At 61.5% G+C, this 11,939-nt stretch overlaps 1 protein-coding gene and 1 long non-coding RNA gene across 3 annotated transcripts; one reads left to right on the top strand and one right to left on the bottom strand.

The window, feature by feature from the left end:
• Positions 1-977: 977 nt before the first annotated feature.
• COMTD1 (catechol-O-methyltransferase domain containing 1) lies at positions 978-3,003 on the bottom strand. 2 transcript variants are annotated; one of them, XM_012755562.3, is made up of 7 exons: positions 2,839-3,003; positions 2,541-2,668; positions 2,215-2,320; positions 2,012-2,130; positions 1,882-1,936; positions 1,465-1,655; positions 978-1,232 (listed from the first exon to the last, which is right to left on the bottom strand). In XM_012755562.3, the coding sequence occupies exons 1-7, from the start codon at positions 2,930-2,932 to the stop codon at positions 1,080-1,082; spliced, it is 846 nt and encodes a 281-aa protein (XP_012611016.2). In that variant the 5' UTR covers positions 2,933-3,003; the 3' UTR covers positions 978-1,079. The 2 variants fall into 2 exon arrangements, with proteins under 2 accessions (XP_012611016.2, XP_012611017.2); XM_012755563.3 differs by having other exon boundaries at positions 1,465-1,598; positions 2,839-3,002.
• LOC142875554 (uncharacterized) lies at positions 2,244-10,665 on the top strand. Its single transcript, XR_012922907.1, has 3 exons — positions 2,244-2,330; positions 9,149-9,349; positions 10,366-10,665. It is a non-coding gene; the product is annotated as an uncharacterized LOC142875554 (long non-coding RNA).
• Positions 10,666-11,939: the final 1,274 nt, after the last annotated feature.

Genomic DNA, 11,939 nt, shown 5'->3' with positions numbered 1-11,939 from the left:
AGAGAGAATGTAGGTTTACAGCCAGGGACCTGGGGATGGTCCAGAATGCAAGGGGTATCCCAGTTAGGGACTGTGAAAGTCACTAGCTGTGGGGGCTCATGTGGCTTCGGTGGCCTTGCTTCCAGCAATCCTGGTGTACTTCCACCAGGGCTACTTGTATTCCAATGCTAATGCCATTACTGCTTGAGGCACTGTTAGTGGCAAGAACCTGACCTTCACCTGAGAGTCAGAGATCTTCTTGTGGCATAGGGGAGATTGAAATGAGAGAAGCAAAGCACCTGGTTGGATGGTGCTCAGTAAAACCTGGCTTTCTCTCCACCTCTCCTCATAGGTGGTGCTGGAAAGTGTAAAGTTCTCTTTGTCCTCTTATAGGGAACATGCTAAAAATTGCCATACAGATGGTCTGCCACTGATGGGCCTGTCTGCCTCACACCTTCCTGACCAGTGCTCCCCCTCACCTTCCCTCGGACTTCAGTGGGAGGGCAGGATATATATTCAAGTCAACCTTGAGGTCCTCAGGTCTAGGGCCTGGTTCTTAGACCATTCTTAGTCATGTCCATTGACTAGGGCCTCCAGTACAGAGGTGGTGTGAAAGCTTGGGCAAACTGCCAGTAGAACTGGTGTAACCTGCAAGAGTACTCCTGACAAGCTGGTCCCCTGCAAGGCCTGGTCTCCCCTCCAGCTGCAGTGAACAAGAACTGCCTGGAGGGAGACCAAAGGGTTCTTGACCGGCCTCATCTGTTGAGTGGAGCTGGGATCTGCCTGTTGCATGTGGCCCAGACAATTAAAACTTTATAACTTGCTTCCTGCCAGCTGGTGGTTCCTGCGGTTGGGCCACAGCACTGGCATCAGGTGGTTCTCAGGACTGCTCCAGGGAGAGATGCACAGCCGTGACCTCAAGGCCCTCTTTCACTGAGAAGGCTGCGCTGGGCTTCCCTCCCCTCTCCCATTCAGTGCCATGTACCAAGGCTCAGGAGTTCGTGTGTCCCAGCCCCACTTTATTGTTGGATTTAAAACTCAGGATCAATGCCTGGGGTTCCCAGGTTCCCTCCCTCAAGCCCACTCCCTAGGGGCCAGCCCTAGATTTTGAAAGCCAAGGTGAGACCATCGCCCAGAGGCAAGAGGCTGATGTGGACCCTGACGTCCCGCCGGATGCGTTCGTTTAGGTTTCTCACGCACTCGGCCACCACGTCCCCCTTTGGAGGCTGCAGCACCTCTCCGCGCCACAGAACCTGCGGAGGGGCGGCCATCAGGAGGGGCGCGGCCTCGGAGGGAGGTGCCTGGGCAGGGGGTGGGGCGAGAGCTGGAGACCGAGGACCCAGGGGGAGGAAAGCCTGCGACTGCTGGCTTGAGTCCTGCCCGGGGAGGAGCCCAAGGGTGGCCGGGTGGGGCTTTGAGGCATAGGGCGGGGCCAAGGGGCAAGGCTGGACCCCGCCCTGAGAGGGGCTAGCTCCTCCCCCTTACACTGACTACGGCGAGGACGCCTCCCGATCGCAGCAGCTGCAGGCACCGCTCGTAATAGGCGGTGCAGTTCTCCTTGTCCGCGTCCACCACGGCCACGTCGAAGGTGCCGGCTTCGCCGGCCGCCAGGAGCTCGTCTTGCGGGGGAGGGAGGGGCAGATGCGGCTGAGTCCGCAGTCGGCGGCTGGAAGCCCCTGCCCAGGCCGGCATGGGCACTGTGACGACTGCAGCCAACGGGGGCAGGCCACTCAGGGACACCGGCCCTGCCGGTGCTGCACGTGGCCGCATGCCGTGAGGCCGGGCGACTGCAGGGGGGCGTTGTCAGTGCCCTGTACCCGCCCAGCAGACCTGGTCACTAGCTCGCGCCCAGTGGCCCCATTTGGGAAGTGGCGCCAAGGCCCTTCCTGCTGCGGTGCTCACCCAGGGTCTCCAGGGCAGGTTTCAGCCGAAGGTCGATCTTGTGCTCCACCTCGGCCTGCGGAGGCATTGGGGTCAGCCAGCGCGCCCCCTCGCCGGGAGCAGACGGGCCCCAGTGGCGTGGGACGCTCACCTGCCTCCACAGGGGCCGCCCCAGCTCCGGGAGCCTCGCGTCCACCTCGCAGGTCACCACGCGCCCGTCTGGGTGCAGCGCTAGGGCCAACGCCAGGGCGGAGTAGCCCGTGAAAGTGCCTGGGGACAGGGACACGGACAGGCTCAGCCGAGCGGGGGGCAGCCCGGAGACTCCGCCCCAGGGACGCCGGCGGCGCGCCCTACCCAGGTCCAGCGCCTTCTTGGCCTTGACGAGCCGCGCCAGGTTGGCCAGAAGCTGGGCCTGCTCACAGGTCATCATGGACTCGCCCCGCGGCTGCTCCAGGGTCAGCTGTGTGCAGGTAGAGGGTGGCACCAGCCCGGACAGCCTCCCCCGCCCAGGGTTCTGAGGGCGCGGCGTGGAGGGGGACCTAGCGGGGCCAGACCCTCGGGGAACGTCCCCCGCGCCCCGCCCCAGGAAGCGGGAAGCCCAGAGAGGGCCACCGCGCAACGCACAGCCACGTGGGGCCCGCGGGCCCGGGGACGCGCGCTCCCGCCCCCCGCCCGCTGACCAGCCGTAGGCTCCGCAGCGCCGGGTGCTCCCGCATGGAGCGGCTCAGCAGATACTGCCACAGGGGGCTGTCCTCGGGGGGCAGCAGGCGCTGCTCTCGCCGGAGTCGCCACGGGGGCCACCGTCTCCCTGCAGGGAGGGCTGCTGGGTCAGGGCCCGCGGCTCCGGGGCGCCAGTGTTACCCAGGGCCGCGCGGATTCGCGGGCTCTCCGGGCACCCAAGGACAGGATTCTAACCGCGCCCGCCCGCCCGCCCGCTCGCGGGGTCTCCGCGGGGCGCCGCAGCCCGGCCTCGCTCACCCAGGAAGAGGCCAGTGGCGAAGGCTGCGCCCAGCGCGGCCGAGCCCAGGGCCAGCGCGGTGGGCACAGAGAGCCGGGGCACGGGCTGGGCCATGGCGCGGGCAGCAGGCGGCAGGAGTCGGTGGCAGGTCACGTGCGCCGGAGCTACCGGGGCGGCCTTCGGCTCGCAGGCCCGCCCGGCTCCGCCTTGTCCCGGCACTGCCCGCGGAGCCGCGGCCTCGGGCACCATCTGGCGGCCACGGCGCCTTACTGCAAGCCCTGCCCGGGCGCGCCGGGGCCATCTGGTGGCTGCGCGCAGAACTGCGCCCCGGCCCGGAGCAGGCCCCGCACCCAGATGTGCGTTCTCCGCCTGCGCCCGCGGTCCCAGGGCCTGGGGCCCGGAGCACAAGTCTAACGCCCCTCCTGGCTACGCTCCTTTCTCCTCGCCACCGGTTCTGCTGAGGCCCCGGGGCCTGTGCGGATGTGAGGGTGTGCGGAGGGCGTCAGTGTAAGTTACCAGATAGTAACCAGTGCAAGTGACACAAATTGAAAGACCCAGAGAGGGACTGAGAGTCAGGGAGGCCTCCTGGGGAGATGCCTGAGGGCCCAGGTCGAAGGAGCGAAGGACCTGGTGTGGGCCCGCAGCCCGGAGATGGGGTGCAGGGACCCTGGGGCAGACCTGGTCAGTGGGGAGCAGAGACCATATTCCTGGCGGTTCGAATCCTGCCCTTGCGTGCCAGGCGACACGGGGGTCTGAATTTGGGCCTGTCAGTCTCTCAGAGCCTCAGTCTCCTTTCTGCAAAATAGAGACCACAGTCCTCCGCGTTGCGACCGCGGGTCGGGCGAAGACGCCGCGGAGGGAGAGCTGGAGGGCGAGGCAGGCGGGCAGGGTTCCAGCCAGCCGCCGGCCGGGCGCCTGCTGTGTGCCAGGCTGGGGAGCGAGACGCGGTTCTGGCGGCACGGACGGGCCGGCGACCCGCCTGAGGACCCCGTCTGTGCAACGCGGCTCAGACGAGGAAGTGCAGATGAAGGACTTGCCGGGGGCCAGGCGCTTAGAGCGCTGGAAAAGTTGCGCGTAAAAGGAGCCCGAGGGCAGAAGGTCACCAGGCTCTGCGGGCGTCCCTGGGTGGCTCCGGTGGCCCCTGAGCGGCCATCTGGTGACAGCACCGGCCAGGCACCGGGCGTCACCCGGGGGCGTCCCAGTCGGGGTCCGGCCCAGTCGGGGTCCGGCCCAGGCCTGGCTCGCTGGGCGCCAGCGAGGCCGCAGCACGTACGTGGAGTCAAGGCCGGAAACTTGGCCTTGGGCTATGGGAGCTGTGGGCGCCGCAGCCTCGCGGAGGGCGTCAGGGCGAGGCTGGGCGAGGCTGGGAGCCGAGGGCGCGGCCTCCACTCGCAGGGGCCCGGGCGGGGCGGACTAGTGGCTGTCGCCGGACGCCGCTCTCTGCTCCTCCTGGGCCCGGGCCAGCGGCCCCGCCCGGAGGGCAAGCTCCTGGCCCTTTACTCTCTGACCCCTGCCTCCTGCTTGGCCATGTAAATGTTTCTGGGACCCGACTGTGAGTCCCATTCCCCAGGGTAAGGACTGAGGCTGCTGTGTGCACACAGCAGGCGCTAAGTAAATGCTCTTTGAATAGTGTCCAGGTGGTGCCCCGCGGTAGCAGGAAGAATAGTAACAGTAGGGGCCCTTTGTTGACCTCCTGCTGGGGACCCGGACCCAGTCCCTGTGAGGCTGTGGTTTTCTTCCCATTTTCCAAAGGCGGAAAGGGAAGCTCCGAGAGCTCGCACCTCTCCAAGCTACTCCCAGACTCTGCTTTCTGCAACCCTCTGGCCCCACCAGCCAAAAGAGGGAACGCACCCACAGCCCCTCTTGCTCCCTGGGACCCAGTGGGAACAGGCCTTCCTGGCGCTTCTGCAGCCGTCCCCGCCAGGCAGCCGCGCGGGGCCTGGGCTCAGCGGGCCGCAGCGGGCCTCACCGGGCTGGGCGTGTGGGTTGCAGCCGCCCCAGCGCCCACCAGAACCGCCCTCCCCCAGCCTGGCTTCAGGCCGGAGCCGTGGAGGCGGGGCAGGCAGGGAGGGGAGGCATGTCACCATATATCCCCGTCAGATTAAAAAACTAATTTGAAAAGATTAATGTATTCCATTCTTGTTACGCTGGCTCTGATACCTCTGGGCCCGCGGCCGCTCTGCCTCCTGATTATTGAATTTTTATGGCCTGGTAATTAATTGCAGATTCCCTGTTTTGTTCTATTTCTTTTTCTCTGACATTTTAATTTCAACAAAAAGCAGTGGTCTCCATGCAGGTTCTCTCTGGAGATCCTAATGGTCTATAAAACAGAATGACTTATAGACGTGGCACCCACTTCAGTTGGCGAGCGATTGTTTGAAACCTTGCTGATCACGCAAAATTTAATTTTTCCACCTCCCTCTCCCCTTTTGCAACTCATTTCTTGTCTCTTCCATTGCCGCACCAGCATTTCAGCGGGCGGTGAAGGGAGCAAAGTGTCGCCTGGGAATCTGTCACAAGGGCTTCTCCTAGAAGCCCAGGGGCTGAAGACAAAGTGGGTTTTGATCCTTCTGTCCGGCGGTGGAGGGTGGGGGGCTGTGGACGTGGGCAGCTGCCCAGGGGAAAGAAGGGGCTGGGATGGGAAGGGTGGGGTGGGGGGGTCACGTCCACCTTTCTCAGTTGCCCTTTTGGCCAAATGCTGCTGCCCGGTAGGCACCAAGGGGCCTGTGGGCTCACCAGGGCAGGGAAGGTGGGCGTTGTCACCTGCCCTTAGACCCACACCAGGAAGTGCGGGGGCCAGTTCAGGCCCAGGGAACTGATGCCGGTGGGCACAGATGGCCCCTCCCCAGGGCCCCCCAGGGCTGGGCAGGGCAGGGGCAGACCGGTAAGGTCATAGAATGAAGCCGGGCCTAAAGGATCCGGGCAGGCGAGGGAAGTGAGGGGAGGCGACAGGGGGCGGTGGGGACTGCGGCACTCCAGAGCTCATGCTCCACCAGGACACGCAGCCCCTCGGCTCCAGCCTCTGCTGCCGCGGCAAGGTGGGCTCTGTGTGGCCAGAGCTTCCGATTCTCCAGGAGACGTCAGCAACCTGGCTTTTAGTATGAAGCGCCACAATTTTAAACACTAGGGTAGGATTTTTTTTAAAAACACTGTGTCAGGCAAACCAACCACATCTTTGAACTCTGTCTTCTCTGGCTTGTGGGGCACAAGTGTCCCCTGAATCTGAGCCTGGATCAGAGAAGTTAGGGGATAAAGTGGAGTCCCTCAGGACCAGAAGGGCCTCAGTGGCCAGCGGACCAGCCCACACCTGGGAAAAGACTTCAGGAGGCGATGCCGTAGCGCCGGGGGCTCTGGGGGGCTCGAGGGGCGGCGCACACTCCAGGGCCTCAGCGTCCTCACCCGGAGAGGCTGGCTGGGAGAGCGACAGCTCGGGCTCCAGCACCGAGGACTGGGGCTCAATCATCCGTCCCGCCACTCGCTGTGTAGCCGGGTCAGCTCACAGTTTCTGAGAAACTCGAAGAACTAGAAAGTGGGATGACGCTTCTGCCTCAGCTTCCTTCTGCTGCTTGAGGAAGAGCCTCGGGGCCCTTTTAGGAAGCCACAATGGGTGGCTTAACACCACGCCCGCTTCTCGTCTGGTCTCGCAGTGGAGTGGGTCGGAAGCCGGGCAGGGCGTGGGGGACTCTCGGCTCAGGGCCTGGCGAGGCTGCGGTCAGGCTCTCCCCTGGGGTCTGGGTCCTCTTTCGAGCTCCCTAGTTGCTGGCAGGATTCAGAGTCTTCTCACGAAACCCCTCCAAAGTTCAAGGGCAGCGAAGCCCCCTGGAACCTTTCTGGCGCTTCGAGTTGCTCTGCTTTCCTGTGTTGCTTGTGAGGCCCATGTGACTCCATGGGGCCGCCCCGACAGTCCAGGATAATCTCCCTATGGTGAGGTGAGCTGGCGAATAGCCTGGGTGGCGTCTGCGAAGTTTCCTTCGCCATGTGAGATGACAAGCGCGGGAGGAACGTGGGTGGTAGAGATCGAGGGGCCCAAATTCCGCCTGCCACAGCCCCGCCTTCTTGGGCTGGTTGTAAGGATGAGGGTCCCCCTGCCTGCTCCCCTCCCCCATCCTGGAGAAGCGGGTGTCAGGGACTCCCCATTCCTGCACTAACAGACCGGGGTGGCGGGGATGTCCCTGTGGAGGAACCAGCATGGTCTCTTCCAGTTGTGCAGACAAGACCCCAGACGTCAGGGAATGTGTAAGCGGCAGAGCCAAGATGCGAACTTGTCTCTGTGTCTGCTTCTCATAACAGCTTGTCATCTCGCCACTGGGCCCGGTCCGGAGCCGCCGCAACCTTTGGAAATTTAGTCCTTGTGGGGGTCACCCGCCACGTACCGGCACGTACGTGCGAGGCCATTTCTCTAGCTCGGTGCAGGTCCTGGCACTCAGGTGTCTCTGGGAGTTTCTAGCGGATGACTCATGTGTGTGTTTCTCGGTCTCTCCTGTTTCTTTCCTCGTTCTTAACTGGGGGTGGCCGCGGCTGCGGCGTCTGGCACTCCTGTGTGTCGCTGCTTCTGCCGGACACCTTGGCTGGTCCGCAGGAGCCTTCAAGTGGTCAGGACTTCAGAGGACTCTTTTGAGAACTGGCAAAGAAAGTCTCCCTGCAGTTCTTATCTCTCCACGTTGACGCACTGGCCTACGTTGTGAGCCCCTCTTTGCCCCCCCAAAAACGACAAGCACACTTGCCAGGCTCCCTTGCAGGCACGTGACCCAGCGTCCACCAATCAGGCACAGGAGACTTGAAAGCAAACGTGGGCAGCGGGAGTTAGCAGGAGCGCAGAGAACGATCCTCGGGCACTGGAGGTGCCTGGGGTTTCGGCTGGGGTTGCGGTCGGAGCCCCCACCAAGAGGTGGGCTGCGGTGGTGGCTGGGTTTGAACTAGAGCTGCCCTGCCATGCAGCTGGGTGGGGCTCCAGCCGTGCGATTCCTGGCTGTGCAGCATCCCAGCCTCCTTCCCTGGCCTCCCCAGACTCTGCTGTTTGCAACAAAGTGAGTTCTGTTTGCAACAAAGCAGAATCTACCGTTTGTGACAGAGTGGCTTCTGTGGTTTATAATTAAGAGCCCAGCCTGGTGCGCTCTCCTCTATATGCCTTTCTGATTCCTGGCCCTGCAGCCGACACTGTTTCTGTTTACCTTGGGCATTCTTCCTCCTGCCTTGCCAATAGCAACCTGACATTCTTCAAACAGCAACGTGCCCAACTCTGGGGGGATGAACTGTGATCAAGTGGTCGTAACCACCCCAGTCCTATCTCCAAGTTATCTGCTTTCACACCTTCCCTTGTTGCTAGGGATGGCCACGTGGCTCATTTCTGGCCACAGATAAAGGGGGTGCTTCTCAGGATATTTTCCTTTCTGCTAATAAGAAATCCCCTTTTCCTGCTTAGCCTTTTCTTACCTGGAATAGGGTTATGTACAGATGAAATGCTTGGAACCACAGCTGCCATCTTGTGGCCATGAGGCAACAAGGTTAAAAATAAAAAACCAGACAGTGAGGATGGTGAGAGGAAAGATGGAGTGTTGGTTCTTGACATTATCGAGCCACTGAGCCAACACCAGCACCTGCCTATCTCCACGCTCCTTGTTCTGCGAGAAAATGGAGCCCTTTGCATTTAAGCAACTAGTAACTGTATATTCTTTTAGGTGAAGCTCAAAGCAGTCTAGACTGATTCAGGCCCCCAAGCACTGTGGCCTGTGGTTTAGAGTTGGGCCTAGATTACCCTGTTTGCTTTTTCTTCAGGCCTCATGCACTTGGAGTCATGCTCGCCAGTGGTGAGGCCTCATTTTCCTTAGGAGTCTGAGTTTTCTCACAGGGGCACCCCGTGCCCTGTGCGGTTAGACTGGGGCAAGCCCAGGCCCTCCCCCATCCAAGGAGTCCAAGTGCCAGCCCTGGGCAGCCCACCGCGCCCTGTTGCAGACCCCTGGCATCTCATTGAACCCTCCCATCTCCCTGGAGCTGGAAATGGTCACTCACGTTCTACCAGTGAGGCTCAGACGGAAGAAGTAACTCACAGAAGAAGGTGTCACAGCCAGGACGTGGGGACCGGCAAGTCTTACACGACCAGAACTGGGTCTTTGCACTCCAGGGGGGTCTCTCTATTTGCCTCAGGGCCAGGGGCACGGGGGACAGTGGGTGGCCAGATGGGGGGGGGTGCTTCTGTGCAGCAGGCTGGGGCTGGGGCAGCCCACGTCCTCCCGGGCATATGGGCCAGGTTTTTGCCACAACAGTGCCTTGGCACAGCCCCAGATCTCGGTGGCTTCCAAAATAACCATTTATTTTCTCTCTCCTGGTCAGCAGGTTGGCTGGGTGGTTCTGCTTCAAACTGTGGGTCCAGATCATTCTGAGACCAGCGGCCACCTGGAGATGCTCCCTCCCAGTGGACAGCACAGGGCAAGACGCCAACCACACAGGGGCATGGAGGGCCTCTGCCTGTGCCCAGTCTGCTGAAGTCCCATTGGCCAAAGCAACTCACTTGGCCGAGCCCGGAGTGGCGGGGTAAGTGTGTATGGTGTACCCGCTCCATGGGGTGGCCCTGCAAGGTCACTCGCAACCATGTGTCATTCTGTTACTAGTGGGGGTGTGACGAGCCAGGATCAGCAGTCCAGTCTAACAGGTCCCACGTGTCCCAGGGTGTCCCCAAAGCCTTGGTTGCAGGGCCTCCCCTGCACTGGACTAGCCCCCAGCAGGGCAGGTGGCCCAGGGACGCTGCTTCATGCAGGAGCTGCCTCCCAGGCCTGGCTGGACCCAGGGCCTTGGCAAGGCACCATTCCCGGCCTCTGGAAATCCTGCAAATCCTCTTGCCTGACTCCTGAAGGCTCAGATTTCCCCATCTTGCCTTCTATCAGCTCTGGGTGGACACGAATGTGGTTGTCGCACAGACCCCCGGCCCCACCATCCCCACTGCCAGCCTGAGCCCAGGCAGGAAGGGAGCTGGGGGCCTGGCTCGCCTCTCCTAAGTCCAGCCTGGAGCACTGCCCTCCTCGGGAAGGACAAACACCGGCCCCTTTCCTCTCCCACCCCACGCTCAGCACATGCTCGGCCCCGGGCTCAGACTGCAGGGAGACCTCTCAGCTCCTGTTTGCGTCTGGCAGCCCCTGAGCCGGCCTGGGGACATGTTTGGTTTGCCTTGCTCAGTGTTTCGTTTGTTTTAATGTAGCCAACACTAAACAACCAGAAGATTTCTCAAAGAATTCAGATTTGACTTCCATTCCTTTTGAAAGAGTAGAATCGCCTACATCGGGCCCCCTGGGCTGCACTGCGGGGGTGGCTGGGTCTGCCTGGTGCCCCTCCCCATAGCGGACGGGGCCAGTGCCCTTGCCCCAGTCCCCGCCACTCCCTGCTGCCTCACTCCCGGGCAGCTTCGCTCATTTCCCATACTGGTCTCTAAGCTGCTGGCCTGCGAGCTGTAACCGCTGATTTAATCCACTCCCTGAGGCCAGAGAAGAGAGATCCCTGACTGGGGTCTACACTGAGTCAGAAGCTTTTGTTTTTCTTTCTCTTTTCCTGAGTAGGAGCCTCCCCTGGAGCCCAGAGAGCAGTCCCTCTTTGAGACTCCAGCCTGGGAGCCCAGTCTCTGCCTTCCACGCCCGCCGGCCCGGGCTGGGGTCCTGTCCCTCTGGGCAAAGCTGTTCCTGCCTGGGCTGAACCTCACAATGCCCCGGCATTGCTGCCTCGGGTTCAGAGTCCCCTTGAGCGGAAAACCCAGACTGAGAGAAGCTTTGGGAGACATCTGGGGGCTCGGGTCCCTGAGCTATATAGGGAATCCCTCTAAAAGTGTAAAAATGGGAAAAGAACAGCTAACGCTTCCATAACACTGTGTGCCGGCCTCTTCTGTGACTTCATATTGACTCACTTAATGCTCACAGGAACCCTGAAGGGCAGGGGGCCGCGTTTATCCTCATCTTATAGGAGAGGGAGCTGAGGTGCAGAGAAGGTAAGCAACTTGCCCCAAATCGCACAGCTTGTAAGGGGGAGCGTAGGGATTTGAAGCCAGGTCCTCTGGTTTCTGGGCTCACGGTTCTTACCCACTGAGCTGTCCTGGAGCAAGCGCCACCCTCATCACGTGGCTCCACCTCACTGAGCGAGATGGCTGCCGGAGCTCCAGCCTTACGCTTCATTCCAATCTCCAGGAGAAAGGGAGGACAAAACAAAACTCACCCACTTCCTTTAAGGACACTTTCCAAAAGTTTCATATCCTCACCAGCAGTTACTCACATGGCCACACTTCAGCCAAGACATAGCCTTTATTCTAGTGATTGTGTGCTCAATGAAAAATCAGTTCTGCTATTAAAGTTAAAAGGGACAGTGGACACTGGGGATATTTAGCACCATTGCTGCATTTGACAGATGAAGAAACTAAGGCTCAGAGAGGTGCATGACCTGCTGGAGGTCACACAGCCAAAAAGAAGTGGAGTTGGGACCTTGTGTCCCTGGGCCCTGTGGAGCAGGCAGGGCCGCCGAGGCGAGGCGGGCTCTGCTGGCTTCCGGGGGTGAGGAGGGCTGGGCCTCTGCGCGTAGCCCATCCCTGTGCCAGGATCAGCCGGGGGCCGGGCCCTGCCAGCCAGACCCCCGGTGCCTGGCAGCTTTGGCAGCCGCTCTGAGCCGGATCGGTCCTGCTGGCACCAGCCAGGCCCCGGCCGGCCCCATCCATCCCGCTAACGCCGGCACATTCCGAGGCGGCCTCAAGAGCGCTGAATAATTCAGGCTGCGTAATGCGATAATGAATTTCCTGACAGACTGGTGTGGTCCCGGCACTTACATTTCAAGAAATAGTGACTCCTCAGGCCGGCTCGGCGGGCGGGGGACGGGGATGGCCTCTGCCAGCCCATGGGGTTCAGGCTGCTCGAGTGGACACCCCACTCTGGTCTCACTGATTCTGCGACTGCCCGGGGATGTGGGGAGCCCAGGGCAGGGGCGGCTGGGTGGGAACTTCGGGTTGGGCTGGAAGCAGAGGTGCAGGAGCTCAGGAAGGCTGGCAAGGAGGCTGGCCACCCCGGTCCTGCATGCCCATTTTACCAACAGGGAAACTGAGGCAGCAGAAGGGACCAGCCTGTGCTCCTGGACACTGTCCTGTGCTGGAGATGCC

The sequence above is a fragment of the Microcebus murinus genome, chromosome 14 (assembly GCF_040939455.1).
Source record: "Microcebus murinus isolate Inina chromosome 14, M.murinus_Inina_mat1.0, whole genome shotgun sequence".
Taxonomy (NCBI): Eukaryota; Metazoa; Chordata; class Mammalia; order Primates; family Cheirogaleidae; genus Microcebus; species Microcebus murinus.
This window is presented reverse-complemented; position numbering and strand designations above follow the sequence as displayed.

Bases quoted from the DNA above. Each gene is read 5' to 3' on its own strand.
- COMTD1 (XM_012755562.3), bottom strand. From the start codon at position 2,932: ATGGCCCAGCCCGTGCCCCGGCTCTCTGTGCCCACCGCGCTGGCCCTG. The intron at 1,937-2,011 runs GTGAGCGTCCCA...ATGCCTCCGCAG, and splicing joins GGCGGCCCCTGTGGAGGCAG to GCCGAGGTGGAGCACAAGAT. The intron at 1,233-1,464 runs GTAAGGGGGAGG...GCCCCTCCGCAG, and splicing joins GCGTCCTCGCCGTAGTCAGT to GTTCTGTGGCGCGGAGAGGT.